This window comes from Labrus bergylta, chromosome 20 (assembly GCF_963930695.1).
Source record: "Labrus bergylta chromosome 20, fLabBer1.1, whole genome shotgun sequence".
NCBI classification, from domain to species: domain Eukaryota; kingdom Metazoa; phylum Chordata; class Actinopteri; order Labriformes; family Labridae; genus Labrus; species Labrus bergylta.
In genome coordinates, this window is record NC_089214.1 from 16,753,700 (window position 1) to 16,775,342 (window position 21,643).

The 21,643-nt window shown below is 39.7% G+C and overlaps 1 protein-coding gene across 2 annotated transcripts in view; it reads right to left on the minus strand.

The window, feature by feature from the left end:
• Window positions 1–21,643, minus strand: part of plppr5b (phospholipid phosphatase related 5b) — an 86,811-nt gene that overhangs the window by 10,471 nt on the left and 54,697 nt on the right. For both annotated transcript variants that reach the window (XM_065948963.1, XM_065948964.1), the window contains 2 exons: window positions 16,708–16,958; window positions 5,144–5,320 (listed from right to left, as the gene is read on the minus strand). In XM_065948963.1, coding sequence (XP_065805035.1) covers window positions 5,144–5,320; window positions 16,708–16,958 — 428 coding nt within the window. The remainder of the gene's footprint in view (window positions 1–5,143; window positions 5,321–16,707; window positions 16,959–21,643) is intronic.

Here is a 21,643-nt window from a genome sequence, read left to right on the forward strand (position 1 = left end):
ACAGAAGCTATTTCAAGTAGGCTGAGCAGAGAGGAGATACACAGAAACTCTCATGGCTATAGGGCAGCGTTCTGCAGTTGTCCTTACAGGACAGTGCAACCTGGGAACTTTGAGGGTCATATAGCTTACTAACAAACTTTAAAAAAAAAACAGCCTTTCAGATTTCTATTCTTTTGTTTTACTTCCTCAGCCAAGTGCATAACGAGGAGTCTCAAAGGAGGTTTGGTTGAATTCCTTCTGCTGCGATATTTGTAACACACTATGTTACATGATCTTTTTAAAAATCTTTCCAATATGGAGACATTTTACACAACAATTAGAATTAACGAAAGGACAGAATTGTGGAAATCAAGATTATTTGCGATAACTACCCTTAAGCTTATCTGACCTGGATCATGAGAGGGTTGTAAAGAATCTCATTGTTAGTAGTCATTTTAGGTAACACTTTCAATTCAGGTCACAATATTGACCATTAACTAGTTGCTTATGCTAATTAGTAGCATATTGGCTGCTTATTAGTCATTTTGTAAGCATTTATTAGCACCACACTCTATATCAGTGGTTCTCAACTGGTGGGGCGGGACCCAAAAGTGGGTTGCAGAGCTGTTTTCAGTCGGTCATGAACATGTGACTGGGGAAAAAAAAGAGTCAAAATGTCTATCAAGGACTCTTTAAAGATGTTGGTTTTGATCCTTCTCTTTGTTCCTTTACACCTTTATAGTCTATATTTTTCATTCAATAAATCTGATCGGTTGAAAGAAATATCAGAAATTTTGGTCACGATTTTCATTTAGGAGTCGGTGGTTGGTCCATAGGCTAGACCAGTTGTGAACCCCTGCTCTATAGGACCATAGTTAAGTGTGACCACGCTTAGTTTATCGCAGATATGTGCCGATAGTACTAGATTTATTCACCGGTCAAATAGCATTTCATTTAAGTGTCATTGTATTAAACTAGCAGTTCCCTCTCACCAGCAGAGGGCGCTATATGGATTACAACAAGCATTATCACCCTCCAGAGTGTTGAGCTGTGAGGCAAGTACATGCACAATTGCTTTGCAGTTGAGTGACCATTTTGTCTTCATATATATATCATTTCCACAAGTGTTTGAGAACTGCATTTGAGGTATCAACGCAATAAATCTATATCTATAACTATAACGATTGCTACACATCAAATATAGATCTAATGAAAAAGATATCGGCTGATATATCGGTATCAGATTTTTCTTTCTCCCCTATATCTGTATCGACCCCTAAAATCTCATATCAGTCTATATTGAAAGGTAATTAGGTCAAACTCTTAGTTAATGGCTTATTAGCTATAGACTATGGTAATGTAGAATACAATACTAATGAAGTCTAATGATGTCAAATAAGCAGCCAGTATGCAACTAATTTGCATGCTAATAAGCAGCTAATAATGGGAAATATTGTGACCTTAACTTAAAGTGTTACATAATTTTGATATGAAAGGCAAGTGGTCCAATCTTTGTAGGTTAGACAAGAGCTGTGTTTACACGTGCAATGTATCTTCAACCCACTTAAAATCACTGGTTGGGGATTCCCACGTCACTATTTACATGGACGCTGAATAAAGGGATTATGAAGTGATCCATCAAGCATTTAATCAGAATGAAACCATTTCAACATGTGTAGAGTTGTCTTGCTGGTCTGCTTACAGCTTCTACATTCAACCAAAAAAAAAGAAGCCGCTCCTCATAAATAAAAACTGCGCTTGGTTGAGAAGTTGATCTGTGTTCTTTGGTACGTAAAGTGCACGTTCCTGTCAATTGGTGCTGGTCAATACAGTTTTAGATCCAGTTCTAACAGAACCCACACAGCCCTACTGTGTGTTCATTCCTCAGTTATTTCTGGTCTGGTTTTTGGTAAGCCCACCATAGTCATTGTGCAAATTGACTCTGCTGCCTGTGTTGTGTACAAACATGGCAGTCTCTCTCCACGCCTCCAGATGTTGCTCCTCAGCTCGCCCCTCACTGTGCACCAGGGATTTAATACTCCTCCTCTCTCGCATCTGTGACTTTGGATTCTGTATATTGTTTGATTTTTTTTCCTAAATTGACCTACATCGTGTGCTGCCAACAATACTCTTTTCTTCTTCTCTCCCAATTGAGCTGCAATTACAGTAGTACGTACTTCTGAAATTATAAACAGGGGGAGGCAGGGAGGGCTTACAGACATGCGCAGTTAAAAAGAGAGGCAGGCATGACCAGTTAATATAGAGTTGCCCCAACCAGGATGAAACGATGAGAACAAGTGTTTGCATGGATACTGATTAGAAAAAAGAACGGCATAGATCACCCATCTCATTCAAAATGAAATTTCTTCCTAATATCAGGCAATCAGATCACTCTCTACAGATTGAGGTTTTTACATGGAAGCCTTTTTATTCACTATACAAGCTCAAGTCCATTTATCATTTTTATTCCAATCATTTGTGAATATGTTAACATAGCTTGTGTCTTTCCTATGCTTTTTTTGCACTCTCACTGTCTCACTTCAACTTCCACGCTGACTCACATAGAATGGTGTACAGCTTTAGTGTTGATTGGATTAATATATCTATAGATGCACAAATATGTGTCTGTGTGTTCCCTCTAAGTGTGCGTATGTCAGTGTGAAGGTGTGGAAAGCCTTTTCAGATAAGGGACACATGTTTTTTTCTTGATTCCATCTGATTAACCTGCAAAAGCTGTAATGTTTTGGACAAGTGGGGGGAAGCAGATACAGAATATGTGAACACAACACTGAATTTGCATCATACTTTCAACAAGTTTTACAGAGCAAGGTAATCCTAATTACTGGCTACTTGACCAATGTCACACCTAACCACACAGGAGCCAATGAGCCAGGAGCTCCATGTCACAGACTGCATTCAGCAACAGTACTGAGGGTAGGTCAGCTGAGTTTTTCTGCAATCAGACACCAGTACGCTAGGTGCAAGTGTACATATATGAAAATACATTTTCATTGCCTTTATGTATGCACAAGCTGACAGGTTACATCTAGGTTAAAACGGACAACTGAAATAATCTCCTATCAGGCCTCTGTGGACTTGCTGTTAGTTTACACACTACTTTCTAGCTTGTTCAACTCTATCCATTAACTACATAATGATTCACAGTTTTCGCCTGCTAGTCTCTAACTCAACCTGTCTGCTGTTTGCTACACAGGTTCGAGAGTTCTTTCTCAAAAACGAGCTGCTCAATGGGAAATACACAAATTAAAAAACACACTGCAAAGGAGGAACTCACAAAGAATGGACTGTATCTGCTGATAGCACCGAGACTTGTGCATCACATGCACCATCTATAGGCCCTGTCTTAAGGTCTAGTGCACAAAACATCTTGTGCTAATGATGTTTCAGTGCAAACACGCCCATAAAGATTTACTGCTGTATGCAGTTGTCCCTTGTTATGCGTCTGATGATTGCTGAGAAGAGCTTTCAACGCCTACTCTCTGTGCCGCAAAGCTAAGCTCTCACGCTGACTGAATTCATTTCCCACCTCCGATAGATGATGAGATTGGACGTGGGGGGTGGGGAGTCGATCTTTTTTTTTGGTTAATTGTGAAGCTCAGACTCGACAGATGTGTTCCTAGTTTTCCCTTCTTGTAACGTGGTTTCCTCCCTGGAGCGTGTGAGCAAGAGCAAGTTCTCCAAATAAAATTAGACTTTCATCATCATCCTTAGTAACAGCTGACATCTGGCAAAAAAAAATGCAACGCTTTGTGTCGGAGTGGAACCGAAGACAACACTGGACAGATTTAACACCTGATTATGATGTCGAAATAGTCTTTCTGTTTTAAGTCATGCAAAGTTATTTCCATGATCACTGGAAGGTCTGTGCATATAATCTCATCGACATGCTGTGCTGCAGTGAACATCATTTTCTAAAGACATTTATAATTTCCCTTAAATTGCATTTTTCTTTCTAGAGTCGAGTTTTCTATCTCAGAACTGGATTTTTCTAGATGAATTTGCAAATTAAGAGGCATCAAAGCAACATTGAATGGGAGGCATTTCACCCTGTGCAGATCCATACAGAACAAAATAGTTCTCCATTGCCTTTGGTGCAGGTTTAGGACTGTGTAAAAGTCATTCATTTGTGTCATTATTATATATGTAACTATATATATATATGTAGCTTTCAAAAATACTGTGTTTGTAGTAATACCGCATGGCTGTTAGGCGAACTGACACCAGTAACCTGTTGCTCGCTCTCCCTCACGTGCTCGTCATACGTGCTCGTACGTACACAAACGAGCATCATCATCGTCCGTGAAACACTGGATATATACCGGCATAATGTTTACAGAGGAGGTAAGTGGTCATACACATGTGAAAGTCTGTGAAGGAGTCTGTGTGTCTGTATTCATTCTCCAACCTACAAACGACAGTCTCAGCAGGCACTGGCTGAGAGCAGGAGTGTGTGATGAGTTTGTCCGCCTTCCAGAGCTCTTAGGGTGGATAGAAGTGTGTGGAAGGCGGCCTCTGGCTGTGCAGGTGAAGACCGGGAGTGTGTGATGAGTTTGTACTGTTGATCTCTGTTAGCGGAGCGGAGTGAGGAGGACGTTGAGAACGCGCATAAAATGTCACTTCCTGGAGCTTTAGCGGAAAATACGACCCGGGGAAACTTTTTATACAGGCAACACAGACAGACAGTGAACATCTACTTTTTCACATCAGTTAACCGATCGCTTATTAATGGGCGATAAAAAAACGATTTATACATGTAAAAAGTTACATATAGCCCCTTTAAGCAGTGAGAGCAAACTAAGACTGTAAGGTTATCCATGGCAGCCCAACAATCACATGCAAAAAATCAGGTAGCCTGTACTCCCTTTAAATAATGACTTTGCTATTAATATTCACTGCACCTTCACAAGACATGCCCACAAACGATTAAAAGGCAAAACAACAACATTGCCAATGGTGAGTAGGTAAGACTATACAGGATTTGTCTGTTTCAACACCCTCTCTTCCATAAACCCTCTCACATCAGATGATCTATCTTAACAGATAAACAGAGAGATTATGACCGCTCTCACAAACACTCCAAATCCCTTTATACCTCTCTCCTATACCCAGACACACTTTGAAGCTTTGAGGACGTCTGTCTCACCAGGAATGTTGCAATGGCCGATCCGATGATGAAGCCGGCGATGACGTCCGACCAGTGGTTGCGGTATTCAGCCACACGGTTCAGACCGGTGAGAAATGCCATACACACGAGCCCGAGGGACAGCACTGGTTTGGCCAGACGAGTGCCCTTAGCTTGCACCGTGCATGTCACATACATCTGCAAGAGAAGAGGCATACACAATTATTGATGTCTCTTTCATTGAACAAAGTCATCCATGCTAATTCACTATGGCACTAATTATACAATATGTTCACCTGCTTCAGTCAGTCTACTAACCAGTTAACTAAAACAAGTACACAGTAAAACCTTTGAAGACATACTCTATTTTATGCTTGTTGTGATCAGAATTTAGACTCAGCCACCAGATTATTTGAAGGTGGATATTTATTTAAAAAGATCATATTAAACCCCTTGTCCCCCTTTTCAAACAGTCTAAATGAAACATCTGTGCTGTGGTCAAAATATAACATGAATCAAGCACCAGAGGAGGTTTGTGACCCTGTATAAACCAGCTCCCTCATTACGCTCAGTTTTGGTGTGTGTGTCTCTTTAAATCCAATTAGCCCCCCACTGAGTTTTCCCAGTAGACATCACTCCTCTGTAGTGAGAATAAAAATGGCGGACCTGCACAAATGTTTTGTTCTAGGCTGGGGGTGGAGTCCCAGAATCCCACTGTGACATAGCACAGCAGATTTGAAACTGAGCATTTTTCTTGTGCAGACCACAAACAAAGGACTGGATGGGTTTATTTTACATTTTGTGGGTTGGTAGACTCTCAAGTTACCCAAATATATGTTCAAAAACACTGTGAAAAGGGATTTCTCATAATAAATCCCCTTTAAATAAAATATATATATATAAATAATTTTGTTACAGCTATTCTTAAACTCAATCGATATTTTCCGTATAAACAAGTTCATAAAATGATTGCATGTAATGTCAGAGGGGGAGATGTGGTAACCTTGGAGCTCATGTACCTGCTAGATTGCATGATTTAAGGCAAATGGGTTTTTTAAATTTTAACCAGTGGAATTTGCTGCATTTGATCCTCTCTCATTCTGGACATAACACAATCAAAGAACCTTGAACAATATATTTTGAGGCTCAAGCAAACCAAACTTTAACTTTAGCAATGGCAGATAAATTCAGTTGGGAATGACGTCACACCCGAGTTGACTGTGTTCCAGTTGCAAGTTGGACAAGCAATATGGACGCCTCCAAGTAGTACAGTACCTTTGTTTTCTTTGCTAATACCAGACGATAACAGCACACTACGTGATAGATTGTGCGCAAAAATAATGCTTGACTTAACAGCTGATGAAGAATGTGGGATTTTTTGGCTCAGAAAGTGGTGAGAAAACTGTAAACAAGACTCAAGTCATACTGCATGTCTCAGGGATGTTTTTGAATATTAACACAATTCAAAACTGGAGAGGTATACTTGACAGAAAAAGAAAACAACACAATGATGTACACAACTTTTCTGGGAATTTTATATTTATTCCAAAATGTCCTTGCTGTTTTTGTAAAAAACTAGAGCTGGTGCAATGTGCAATGGTGAATAGCCATCAGACTGTGTGACTGTGTGCAAATATGAAATTATATGTTAAGTCTCTCCTCAGGGCATCCTTCTATATTATCTCCTGTGTTTGGAAAAGTGCTGGCAGACCTGCCAGTGGAACATGGATAAAAGAAGCAGAAGTAGAGAAATAGCTTGATAGAAAGATGAATTATACACCAGAAAAGAAATAAATCATTGAGATAAAGAGGAAGATATCAGGAGAAAAGAGGACATAACAAATATGTTATGTCAGAGGAGAGGAGAGGAGAGGAGAGGAGAGAAAGGAAGGGAAGGAGAGGAGAGGAGAGGAGAGGAGAGGAGAGGAGAGGAGAGGAGAGGAGAGGAGAGGAGAGGAGAATGAAAAAACCCTGTTACTTATGGTAACTTAATAAAGTCGGAAAATGTTATCTTAAAGACATTAATTATTTCATGGTTCTGTTTGGCAACTCAAAACACTCAATTTGTTGGAGGGATTGTGAAGCTGAAAATGTCAGCCCTAACACAAGTTAAACCTTCTACTTCCACAGTCTTCTACTATAAAGGCTAAACATGACCTAATTGTGGAACTCAGAAATCATGCCTGGACTCTGTCAAAGGACTCTCACCAGAAGGATTTGTAAACCCCATGCATGCACATGTAAAACAGAGACAGTCAAGAGGAGAGTAAAGCCTGCAGCATCCTCCTTATCCCCTCCCCCTTCTCTGTCCCCTCTCCCCTCCTTACCATCTGCGCTTCAGATGAAGTTGCTGTAAATAATACATCGTTTTCATAAGGCCTGCTCACTTGTCACTTCAGCGCAGCCTTAAATCACTTCAGTGTTTATCATTTCATCGGTGTCAAAAGATTTTGAGGCCTTTGTTGGGTCTGGCCAGAAAGACATCATTGAATAAGACTCCTCAAACCCCTTCCTCTAACATACCCTTTCAGCAGTCCACTTCCTTCTCAAAGCCAAATAAATGACTCAAGTTTCTCTCTCTCTCTCTCTCTCTCTCTCTCTATTCTTTCACTTGTTTGAGTACGGTCTCCTGCTATTTTCTAATGTTTCTTGAGAGAACATCTGTAATGAATTAACATCATACAAATACAACTTCATTAATTGATCATCTGATAGTGAGTAGGCATTACCAAAGTGCATTCAGGCCAAATCAACAATGTAATTTTGTCTTAGTTACCCTCCACATCGGAGCAGTCTCTTGAAGAAGAACTATGTGGGATATGCATGTTACTATGCAATCTTGTCTCTTTTGGTGCCATGAAAACAACCTTGGAGAAGCAAAAGAAAACGGGGAGGAAATAGTCTCCCTCAGACAAATATAAACCAGAAGAAACATTTCTATGTTTGGCTCTAGTCACTAATCTGTTGTGTTGAGGCAGCAGACAGCCTCTAAGGGCCTAATTGTATTTTCATTAGAGTGCGCAATCTCCTCCAAGGAATGATCAAATGTTTCCATTCCAGTCTCTGCAATTCAGTTATTTTTCATCTCTCTGGTTATTCAGGATTAAATATCAGGTTTTTCCACTTTTAAGGGGAAATTGTTCAACTGCATAGTGTTTTTAGGAAACCTTTGTGCAAGGCTTTGTTTTCGATCCATTTGGTGAATGCTGCCGCTGCTGTAGAATGGTCCACATTTCTTTGAGCAGACAACTGTATTACAGGGCTTTAGTTATTCACCTCTTCTGTAAAGTGCTGTTTGACAGAAATATCAGTTCACTTTTACATGGGAGATAAAATGGACACACTTTTCAAATAATCAATGGGTAGACTGTAGTAAGTTCTGCCCAGTCAATGATAACATGGCAAATGCACTTCAGTTCATTTTGGAATGGAATCGAAATTGAAATCCATTGGTTACCTGGCTCGACATACTGCTGCCTGCTTGAAGTGTTCATGAAAACCCCTCATCCAACCCACTTCACACTCAAAACTGGACGCTCTTGGGTCCTCAGCAATGCGTCAAACAAGTTTGATATTAATGTTATTTAATTTTCTTTAGATATGCAAAACACACAGTGATACATTCATACTTGCATTTTGACATTACTATAACCATCTTATACGTTAGATAAAACTGCTCAAGCACCAACTTTTTGAAAAATAACTTAATTAATGGATTGTATTTATGTATGGAACATCAAAAATCTTAAAAGATGATTTTTCAAGCTTGGTTCAGAGAGGGTTTGTCCCAAATTTCCCGAGGCAAACTGAACTCAAGTCAAATCGCTCACATGAACAAACTTGCTATAGCAAGATATTTGTAACGGGAAGTAAAGTGTTTCTGAAGACGTCTTCACACGAACGCACTTTTAAGAGAATTTCAGTACAGCCATGCCTGGTACTCACACATAATGAAAGTGTTGAAATTGCTCATAATTCATCACTAAAAGCCTTTAAATCTTCAGCAATACACTTTTCCTGGACTGTTAATTAAAACTCTGCTTTTCCTGAATTCTGCCTCTGCATTTTGGGTCCGAGTTTTTGTCTGGTTCTGTTATTGCTGCTTTTTGACACTTCTTTCCCTCATATTATTGTAATGCCATTTTGAGAGAGCATCAGGTTAGCAAGCAAATTGTATCATTATAACAAGTAAATTAATAAATCAATAAACTGTTACTCATGAGCAAGAATTTGGAAACTTTGGCAAGGAAACCCTTCCTTTAACAGGCAGAAACCTTGGAGTTCACTCATTGGTGAACAGAATCCATCTGGAGCCTATTCTGAAAATCTGGCCACAGACTACAGATGGAAACTAGCGTTTTGGCTAACCCTGTAAAATAACATAAATAAAATGACTGGATGGTTAAAAAGTAGGATAGACAGACAGACAAAGTGATGAGCATCAGCCCTTTTATTCCAGTGAGTGGATTGGAAAGATGCCCAACACTTTGTCACACTTTGTTCATTTGAATGTATTTATTTTTATGTGCACTTATATGGATATACTGCACACTATAGGTTTTGCTCACTTGGATTCATGACTGGTTGTACTGAAACCTTTATTGAAAGATCGGAGGTTCTGCTTTGTTTGTTTAGGTGTGTAGGTGTGTCTCAGTGTCTGTTGCTTACATCCAGTGTATGAAGCCTCAGCTCCACAACATATCATGTCCCTGCTCTGCAGATATTATATATGTACTTTGACAACTAATATAAGTGGAATGTGTGTGTATGTACATGGTTGTATATGGTTGTCCTTCACCAGTTCAAGGAGACTTCTCCCTGTGAGTCTTTGTAGCTTGTATAAGCTGTCACATCAATGGATCACATCAATTTTATACTAAGATGAACAGAAAAACCCTTTAGTTGACCTCTGTGAAAGACACACACACACACACACATGCATGGACGCACACATGCACGTGCGCACGCACCACATACCATATAAATAGCACATATAAATGTCTCCCTGTTGGACCTTGTTTGACCTAAGACTCCTCGGGCCAACTTGATTTGTCTTAACGACCTTTGCAAGTGTTTCATAGCTGGTTGCAGGCTCGAACCTATATTTTTACTTTTAATGTCAGACATTAGCAGCTGTTGGCATGCTCGCTATATCAGAGGCTTGTCAGCTAAATGGAAAGTGGGACATGAAAAATTCAACCTGGGCAGACGAGGTAGAGCTGCTCGTCCTCCGCTCGACGCAGCTTCGGACATCAATCTCTCTGTCTTGCCGAGTTCAAATGGTGTCTTGTGGTATAACCGAGGGCAACCTGCTTAGATAGAGACAGGCGGACTGAGCTCTGGAGCCAGCACAGCCTGCTGCCTTCATATATCAGGTTGATTTAAAAGGAGATTCTCAGAGAGATATTATACTCTCGGGTCTTCTCGGCTAGTTTTATGACAGAGATATTTTACGGTTTAGCAAGGTATTACCCTTCGAGTTCACGTGGTATTCGTTCCTGTCAGAGTGGTCCCACTCTGATGAACTTGATAAAATGTGTTTTCTCAGATATTATTTTTTACTGCAGCTACATTGTGCACTACCTGTTTTGGTGGGAAACATGGATAGATGAAATATACAATAACACTGCCTCTTAAATGACATTCTGATTAGATTCCACACAAACACTGTTGCCTGTTTTGGTGTTAAACAAAGAGAACACATATTATACTGTTTTTGCCAGTACACACTGGTCTGCATGATCACACATACAGCAATTGGTTTGGTCAATCCAACAAAGGCAAAAACTCCCACCTTGTCCCACCTACTCAGTTTTTGTTTCAAACAAATTATGAGCAAAGAAAAAGTCGACCATGCTAATATCTCTTAATCTTGGTTATCAAAAGTGAAAAGGCCGACTGGAACAACGAGGGAGCTAGGTCAGCAAACATCACACAATTAAAACACAAAGAACATGGCCAAACAACTCAACTTCTTATACTGTGTGTGTAACACTACAGCAAGTATGGAAGGTCAAAGGAATCAGAAGTTTGTTTTGCGGTGCAATTAACTGTGAATGATTTGATTAATAATGGTTGCTTTCCTTGCCACTTCCAAATCAGTGATTTAGATGATTACTTTAAACTGGACTTGTTACAGACCTGTGTAATGGCTTGTATTGTGATAATATGACTATGCGATGAAAGATAAGTGAAACAATATATCCTACATGCATGAGTTAAAAGATACAAAATTACCTTGCAGGTACCATGCAGGGACACCTTAAGAACAAAAAAAAAGCCTCATGTTGCAGCTAAAATGACTTAACCTCACATTGGAGATTCGGGGCAAATGTAACATTAAGTAAATATGACTTTCTATGTTGCTGTTATATAATCTTTTGAATGGGGTAATTTACGAGAGGCATTTTGATAAATCCTTAGGTTGAGCAAATGCGGCATGTCTGTATTTGGCCCGGGCATTGCTGTAATGACCGAGACAATGAGAATATGAAGAGGAGTAATGATTATCTCAGCAGAGCTGCAGGGCTATTTGTTTGTGTGTGTGTACCGTTATGCTCTGTGTCTGTGTGTGCAAACTGCATGTATATCCTCAATGTTGAACTGCACACACAATGGCCTTTGCTAAATGACCTAGATAACCGAGGCAATCTGCTCCCCCCGTCGTGCAGGGAGTCACTGAGGGTCCAAGCCCATGCATCCATCGCTCATGGGCACTGGGGCAGACACTGGCGCTCTGACACAGAAAATAAAAGAGATCTGACCATCAGCACAAAACCAGTGCTGCTTAAAGGATGAGTCCAACATGAATCAGAGGGCACAAATATGCTGATGTACTGCTCTCTGTGGATTTTAAAGCTCATAGGTTGTATGACTGATGACCAACGCATGGTGTATCAGTTAGATATAAATGTAACATACAAAATATACAAGAAAGTCTGCAAACACTCCTTTGTGTCTGTGTTGTTATAATAGACATCATTGGGTGATCACTTTTGAAGAGTTTTAATGACATACCCAACTTCAGTTGAATGCAGAATGTTTGCACACAATATGCCAATTGCTGCGGCCCACTGAGCTTTACAAAGCCAACTACCATGCTTCTGCTGATAGGGCACAACTGGGGCACTGCCAAAGTGTAAAACTTGTACTCTAGAATTTCTGTTCCTCACCTATAATTATGCAAGAAGGGGAAATGAATGGGTAGTGTTTGTGAATGAAACTGTATAATAGACTGTATTTATAGCTACAAGCATAATGTGAAGCCTCAGCCTGTGTGGCAAAAAAAAACATGTCGATTCAAGTACCGGTATTAGTGCTGAAGTGCGAAGCTTATTAAAAGTACTGAGATGTGTGACACGGGCAATTAAAATAACCTGCCTCGCATGCTTCCTGCAATAGCCAGAGTGCATCAACACCATAGAGGATATTTTTAGCAGTTATAAGCACCTTTTGTGAAAAAGATGAGATATAAGCACCTTTTGTGAAAAAGATGAGATATAAGCACCTTTTGTGAAAAAGATGAGATGATAGTCAAATACTAGCCAAGTAGCTGAAATAAGGCTGTGATGGTAAAGCCTCATAACGCACTCTGTATGTTCTTTTACTTCTGCTGCTGTCGAACATGATTTTTTGCCGATTTCACTTCAACCCATCTTTAGTTGTATTTTAAGACTACAGAAACTAAAAACACCATCAAAAAGTGTCAGTTAAAATGTTTCCCAGTAACAATGCGTTACCTTGTCATAAAACACATCTGATACATTACGATTACTCTCTGCAACACATGAGATTAAGGATTTTCCTAAATTGTCTCTAATATCATTAACAAAGAAGAGACAACACAATCTCACAATTTGTTCATGAACTGACTCTATTCACTGTCCTATCTCTCCAATAGAGGCACAAAACGCCCAGAAATTAACCTTTAAAAAAAACAACGACTAAAAACAACCGATTAATGGCTCCATCCAAAGCTCCTTCTACCATGAACCTCGTCACAGTGACTGGTTTTGATTGCACAGGAAAAAGAAGATGCAAAGGAGTATTAGGGCCACAAAAAAAGGGGGGAAAAAATCTGAGATTTCGAGATTAAAGTCGTAAATTTAGTCTATAGTTATATCAGAAGAGCACGGAGTAATAACGTGGAGCATCTTGTGAAGTCATAATTTAGTATAAGATTCACAAATAAGAAAATAGGCTGACTTCCTTGCGTAGTCTGCAACACAGATAGACTGAGTATTAACTCTCTGTGGGAAGACCTGCTTTAAAACAACAGTTTGATCAGGTTGAACAAGGTCTGATAAAATATCTGATTCGTTGTGTTGGGGCTTAACATTTGCAGATATGAAACTGCACATTCTTTTGGCACATCAGCATCACCATTGTCATGAGTATCAGGACCCTGAAAAGACACTGCAAGAAAGTGGGGCTTTTCTGAAGAAAGAACCACACTGACTTGAAATAAATTGTCTCTTTTGTGGCAGAGGAAATGTCTTTGAGGGGTCCCCTTTCATCATTTTCGCCCAGGCGGATGGCTGCTTTTCTGATACAACCTTTCAGAATAATAATTTTAGCCATAGCCTAATTAAAATCGACTAACAAAATTCATATTTGTTCTCATAAATGTACGACTTTAATCCCCTTCATTTTTTTAGAAATATGACATTATAGAGAACGTGGCCGGAAGAAGTAAGGTTGGCCATCACAGTTTTTGTCCCCCTGAATTATATTTGGCATTTTTTCAACAGAAACAAAGGTTTAGAAGAAAATATGACGATGTAATTAAATAAAGTGATATCAATTTATTCCATCTTACATTTGATGATGGTCACATGACATGTTAACATACTATCTAGACACAAATCATATTATATCAGTCATCCAGTACGGTGAAAGGCAAACCGTCTTCACAGTATCAGTACAGCATCACAATGGCTTCAGCCTTGATGAAATAACTTGTGAGCGGAGACAACCACCCCCTCAAATTAATTCAGGAGAGCGTCCTCGTCATTCGCTCACTATCTTTGATCTTCAACTGGACCTTACATAAGACTGTCTAGTGAGAAATGAATCCTGAGTTCAATGCAATGATTTCATTAGAAATCAAAGAGATTAGAATTGTGTCACGCTAAGACTTTTTTATTGTAAGTGCTCAGATAACAATTTATCACAAACGCTTAGACATGAAGTGTTTTAAAGAAGAGGATGGTGCAATAAAGCATCCAGCTCTATCTCACAAGTCTCAATGCAGCCTATCATATATGTGAAGGTCTGATAGGCTGAACCCTAATTACTACACCGCAGGCTTACATCAAAGCCTTTCACTGTTTTTTTTACGTTTCTGTAAAGTATATAATACATATACTATGTGCTACACTACAACACCAAAATGCAGTTTCAAGGTCCATTATTCATACAAATAAGAAAGAAGGAGTTTGATGAAATAAAAAACAGGCTATCTTTGTCTAGTTAGCATGCAACAAAATGACTTAGGTAGAATGTGATTGTAGAGCAGGGGAAGTTAAAGTTAAAACTTTACAAATATTTCCCACAGCAATGTGTTATCCTACATTCTGGTGACTTCTTCACGAGTACAGAATTTGCATTTCCTCTGTGGCTGATGGAGAAGCTACCTTTGTTTTCCGGTGCATAAATATTTCCTTCTGACAAACACTTCGGAGCAGGAGGATCACTTCCAACATGCAAAATTGCAGGTATGAAAAAAACGGACAAAAACCAATATGTTCTGCTCCTTCTGGAGCCTTTTCTTTAACAAAGTGTGAAATCGTATTATTTCTAGGTCAAGGTAGGCATTTATTTTGTATCATTTAAACAAGAAAAAGGAAATGACACAACGACTTGATACATCCATGTGGCAGAATTTAGATGAGGAAGAAGATATGCTTTATTAATCCTGCAAGGGGAGATTTCAATCTAACACTCTTAGAACACACACATACTCTCTAACACACACATGCACAGGATCCTATGGATGTGCACTAATGGAGAGATGTCAGAGTGAGGGGGCTGTCCACAGCAAGCACTCCTGAGCTGGAGGATGTGGAGGGGTTCGGTGCACTTCGGCAGTGCTCAGGAAGTGAATTGTACCTCTCTTTAGCTACCAGATCAATTTCCAGATTTGGTCTGCACTGGGACTTGAACCGGCTTACCTCTAGTTCCTGACCCAACTCCCTACAGACTGAGTTAATGCCGCTTAAAGGCAATGTTTGCTTAAAATAAAGTCAAAACTTAAAAAAACTGAGAGATATCCTGTCACACTATCTCCGTCCTCGGTTTGAAAAACTGTATCAGTGAGTGGTATAGGTCAACAGCTGAGTCATCTGCTTTTGGACTGGTGTTGCAGTAAACTGTGTGCAAATGCAGTTTGGGCTGAATATTATTTGCATAAACATACCATTTGCATTCTTACACCAACAGAGAGTGCAGAAAATTGGGAATGGAAAATGCTAACTTGGTCAGACTTGCTGTGTAATCTGACTTGGCAGCCATGCAATGACTAGAAAACAGAATAACAGCATTGGATCATTCAATATTTTGGAAAATATGGTGAGTTTCATTCTTTCAGAGCAGTGACCTCCAAAGTCTCTGCCTCTTGATGTGAAACCTCACTATGCTAATATGATGACAGTTTTACATATGTATGGAGACTACCCTGATTCCCATGCTTTTAAACGTGTTGCAAATTAGAAGAAAAAAAAACAGACTCCAAAATGTATAGTAATGTGAACATCTTCCAACAAGGAAGGCAATATCCAAAACATTTCAGACTGCTAGAAATCCTTGCAAGTAATTCAGAAATGCAATAGTCTCTGTTCAATTGATATATTTTTGTCATTTGCATTTATAGTATTTTGCACTCTAAATAATTTTCAAACTGTATTGCTACATCTGAGCTTAAATCATTTGAGTTAAGGGGAACATTTTTTTATTTAAAGGTCACATATTTTTGTGATTTTCTAACACTAATATGTGTCCCAAGCCTTTCTATAAACCAATTATGAGAAAAGTCCATCCTCTCTGTCTTTTGCCTGCTCCACTTTTCAGAAAATGTGTGCTAAAACAGGCCGTTTGGAGGTTTTCCCTTCATGACATCACAAAGGGCAGTAACCCCTCCCCAAGGTGGGTGACACTCCCACAGCTAGGAGTTTGTTCTGCCCTCTGAGTCTAACTTCTCACCATAAACAATAGAAAATGGTGCAAGGTCCAACCAAGCCCTTCCAGAGAGGGGGCGTGGTCGAATACAGCTCACTTACAGTTAAAGGTACAGACACAGAAACAGCCTGTTCAGAGCAGAGCTGAAGTAGAGTTATTTATAGGCATGATCAAATACAGGGTCAGAGTATATTTTTGGCACGAAACTTCCCAGACATGTTTTGGGGAGCTCTGAAACTTATTCAAACTTGTTGAAAAGAAGAATAATATGTGACCTTTAAGTCAAGTTTGATTTGAGTTTTTCTTTTACAGCTTAAAACATGATGTTCTTTAGACCTTAACCTAAATAGCCATAATAACATTGTACTCTCTAAAGTTATTACTATAGTTAATGTAGAAGAGTTACTTACAGCCAGGTACAGAGCAGCGTAGACACTTAGTGCCGCCTCCTTGGATGGAAAGGTCTTGCGGGCACGCATGATGTCATCCTGGTTTCCTGTGCAGGCTTCCTGGTGGCTGATATAGCGCAGGGCCTGCTGGCAGCCCAGTGCTGTGTAGTTTGGCTTACAGATCGTCAGGAAGTAGGGTGCCAGGTTCCCAGTCACTACCTGGCCTGCATTGACAAAGATGTCAACGGTGAAGAGGCCAAAGGTGTAGACGCCTGTAAAAGAAAAGAGCAGATGTTAAGAGGATTGGCAGAAGAAGTGTCTGGTAGCCTCAGCAAGGTGAAAGACAAAAGGTGAAGCTGGTTAGACTTAGGCAGCTGTCATCTAAGCGATTGATACAATATTGTGACATCATCACAATATAGGAAGGGAAAAGTTTACACATTTTAGTCTAGCCTCTAGAATGAAAACAATATCAGCTTGAATGTGACATTTTTCTGAAAATTATGTGGATTCTATGATATTTTAAGAGAAGACAATATTGCATCTCTCTGTTTGAAATACTTTTATCCACATTTACCCTTCAGTTAATTTTTCACACAAAATACATTTTATTGTAATCAGCAATTTACTCTATTTTCTTTCAGTGTTAGTTTTCTATAGGAACTATCAAACACATTTTTATTAACCTCTTTCCTGACAATAAAAATGATTAAAACAAATTAGTCCCCTTTTAGAACATAGACTACACAACAATGATTTGGTCAAGGAATAATAATAATCAATTAGCAATTGTTTAAACTATAGTAAATTGATTTGAGCTTGTATAGAGATGGCAGTGTTTGCTATGTAGTGAGACCATCAGAAGTAACTAATCCCATTCATACACATTCATACGCTGCCCCCAAAGCAGCGGAAGCAACTTGGGGTTGAATGTCTTGCCCAAGGACACGTTTGACATGTGGTTGCAGGAGCTTGGTATTGAACCCCCGACCTTCCGGTTTTGAGACGACCGACTCAACTGAGCCACATCCGCTTTACCAAAAGCAGCAACAAATCAGTCAGGACAAACCATAAAAACACACAGGCCAATATTTAGGGAAGCTTGTGTAATAAATAAATAAATAATAATAAATATAACGTTCATGTTAATGTCAGTCAGCTACTTTTCATGTCGCTATCAGAAGGAATGAGTAAGTAGCAGGATCACAGGGAACGGTGGACAAACTAAATCTCCCCTTAGATGCTCAAAGAGGAAACATAAAAGCATTGCAGCGGATCTGGCTTCTAAATAAGTCACTGTTCTGCGATGGAGAGGTCAGCTCAGGTAGCTGTGGTGGTAATGATGGGTGAGAAACGAGATGGAGAGAGAGGCTCTGTATCAACAGATAGAGATTATAATGACCACTGGATTTACTGGGGAGAATAAGTGTGTTGCAGTGCTTCAGGGCACATTACATGGAACACTGAGTGTGTAAACAAGTAAACAGTGTACTCCCCCATGACCATAGATTATAATGACTCTAACCATGGTAAACAACAAGTGTGACAAAAACACAAAAAAATCTATCCATGAAAATTCAGATACACAGAAACAATATTTTGTTATAATAATTAGCAACACTGCCATAAAGCATTCATGTTTCATCCAGCGTTTGAAGCGATGTTTTCAAAATACTGAACTTCTGACTCAGTGTTTCTTTAGACTGTAGCTCTGCTTCTCTCCCTCATCTCCTAAAAAAGGTATATCGTGTTGAGACACCAGCAGAGTGCTTCGTCAAACAACAAAGACGGTAAATCAGGCATTCAACCAACTTGTATTTTTAATGTTCTTTTTTCCCTCGAACATCAGACGAAGCAGAAACGCGCTACTCCTCATATCTTATGATGCTGCAAAAATCAGAAGCATGTACCTTGAAGGAAGATTTGAGGTTAACTTCAGCGGTGGTTATTCAGTGATACGGTGGTGGTAAACTTAAATAGTTATTTTTATATTATTATGACAACTCAGAGCACCGTTACACTGCATCACATTCATACATAAATGTATGGCAGTTGGTGGATGTTGCCAAAGTGCCCATCAACTAACTCCATTCACACAGCTGGCTATGCCACCTATGACAACTTGGGATTCAGTGTCTTACCAAAGGACACTTGAACCCGGGAACTGCCAACCTTCCCATTTAGAGACAACCAACCACTGAGCAACAGCCGCCCCACTTCTGGTTGGCTTCTCATTGAGGTAAACTGAAGGTTATTAATGCTGCACACCGTAACTGCTCCAGAGCAGGATGTGTTGGGAGATGAGCTCAACTGGTATTAATACCACCTGATGACCAGACAAATTCTCAGGATCCTGTGACTTGTTGACTATTGAGGTGAGGGCAAAAGTGTTTAGAGACCAGAACGAACCATTTTGCATTCACACAGATTCTCTTTCTATAACAGGCATTCATAATTTTTAAGTTTTTAAACAGATATCTATGTAAAACTGAGCCTGACTGAAGCATTTTTAAAATATATTCCCAAATCCTTTTGACACCACTTAAAAAACAGCTTAAAAAAGAGGCTGAAACTGCTGTAAATACATTTCATGGAATACATAGATGCACTACAGGTCAGATCTATTAATTTATGCATTCACATCCTATGCCTCCTGAGTTGGGCAGCTTCTACTGTTTTACTTAGAGCAAATTAATTAAGTGTTAAACTTCTTCATATTAGTCTGCCGTAAAGGTTTATTTAAACCACTGTTCTTGAGTTGTTAATGTTTGCAATGGGTTTTGTGCTGCAAACAACCCTTCTTGTATGTGAATGAACTCATGGTCAACCTGGAATTACAATATTCTGTTGCTTACCCATACCAAAGACAAACACATCAATCAATCAATCTTTATTTGTATAGCGCTAATTCATAACAAGTGTTATCTCAAGACACTTTACAAAAAGCAGGCAAAAGACCTTACTTATTGCCATATTACAAAGACCCAGCTTAATCCATCATGAGCGTAGCACTATAGCATAAGTTACAGTGGCAATAAAAAAAAAACGTCCTTTAACAGGCAGAAATCTTGGGCAAATGCAGGCTCATGACGAAACAGCCATCTGCCGAAACTGTGCCCTGCTTGAAAATAGGATAAGGGGAGATGGGATGGAAACGTAGACACAGTTAACTGTTGAAACAGTCACTCAGGTGACACTGTCCGTTCAAAATGTTCCTTACCAAACTAGCCTGACTTTATGTCTCAGTGATTGAAGGGCTTTACAAAAAATAATTGCTTTCCTCCTACAAAAGCCCTCCCTCTGTCACAGTAAATTACCAAACAGATGCTCAGTCAGAGAACTCTCTCTACACACTGATAGAGGTGTTCTTCACGCCACAACTTAAACACACACACACACACACACACACACACACACACACACACACACACACACACACACACACACACACACACACACACACACACACACACACACACACACACACACACACACACACACTGCAGGAGGCACTCTTTTTTGGAACAAGACTTTGCGATCAAGAGTTTGTCCAACTGCAAATTAATGCAACTCATGTAAAGAGTTGCATTGGCTCAAAGACATTTGTTGAAAATGGAGTGAGGCATCATGGCTGTAGAGCATAAAGAATCTTTTTTTCTTTATACAAACAAGTGTAAATCAGACTCCTTCCTTTTCCCCTTCTCGTTTGTCATCAGCCACACAGAGATGTTTGGTGAGGCTCCAGATGCTGACAGGTCCATTTCTTTACAACCCCCTAATAGGTTTTGTCAAGCGTCGTGTGACTCATTCACTGAGAGTGCTCGCCATGCAGCACATCGTTCTGTCGCTGTCCCACTTTCTCTGACACTAACACGGAAATGTGGGCGTTGTGTGTTTTACGGACGACTTGCGCTTACTAGTTATACCGCCCCCCCCCTTCTCTCACATCCTGTCTGGCTTTTGGAACACAGAGAGATGACCAAAATTGCTTATTAGGGCATAAAAACTTCATCCAGTTTGCCTGCTTCAAACAATGCCATGATCTGCAAAGCGGGAGTTTTTTTTTGTATGTTGTTGTGCTCTGGAGTAAAGGTACACATTCTTAATAATAATTGGGTGTATGTAATACTCCTGATGTTGTGTGTGTGTGTGTGTGTGTGTGTGTGTGTTGAAGGGTAAGAAGGGCGGAAGCAATGCACCTCTTCTTTGATCCGGTGCCAGTGTCTTCACAATGCTGCAGTGTGAGGCACACTCAGTCTGAAAGATATCACAGTTTCCCCAGACTCCCTGTGCTGTGTGCTCACAGTCACGCACAAGGTAGAGACCCTAGAAAATTTGGCAAAGCCCCAAATATCCAGATGTGACTAAGCTCGATGTCACAGATATAGACAGTGTTAATTTTCCCTTCTTTCCATCTCCAGGGAATTTTCCCATGACCTTTTTTTTTTTCTTTCTGGGAAGAATAGCAGCGCCAAATCAGGATTTCAGTGTGTTTGGTGCCGCAACCTTATTGACGCCATGTGACAGTATTAGAGATAATGGTACCCATGGCAACTATCATTACTTCTCTGTAAAATCAGAGAGCACATTAGTGTTGTATAGTTGTTGTAGTTGGTATATTGTGAGTGCTAATGCTGGCTTCTCTCTAGCTTAGCATTTCCAGCCATCCAAATATCTTGTGTTTTTGTGTTTTTGAGTAACAGAGCTCAGCGTCAGTTCAAGCAGGAAGACTTGTTATATTCTCTCACACATTCATTTAATTTTCTTAATTCAACTTAGCCACTCCCTCTCCAACACCTCCACCATCTCCCTGCTCTGGTGATCAGCTGAATTTGGGCGTTTACTCTTTAAGTAATAATCCAACCTGATTCTGCCACAAACGCAAAAACTCAAATCCTGCTGCGGTCAAATTTTAAAATCTGTTCTCTCTATCCGCAGTCAGTTTGTCATTTTAGTG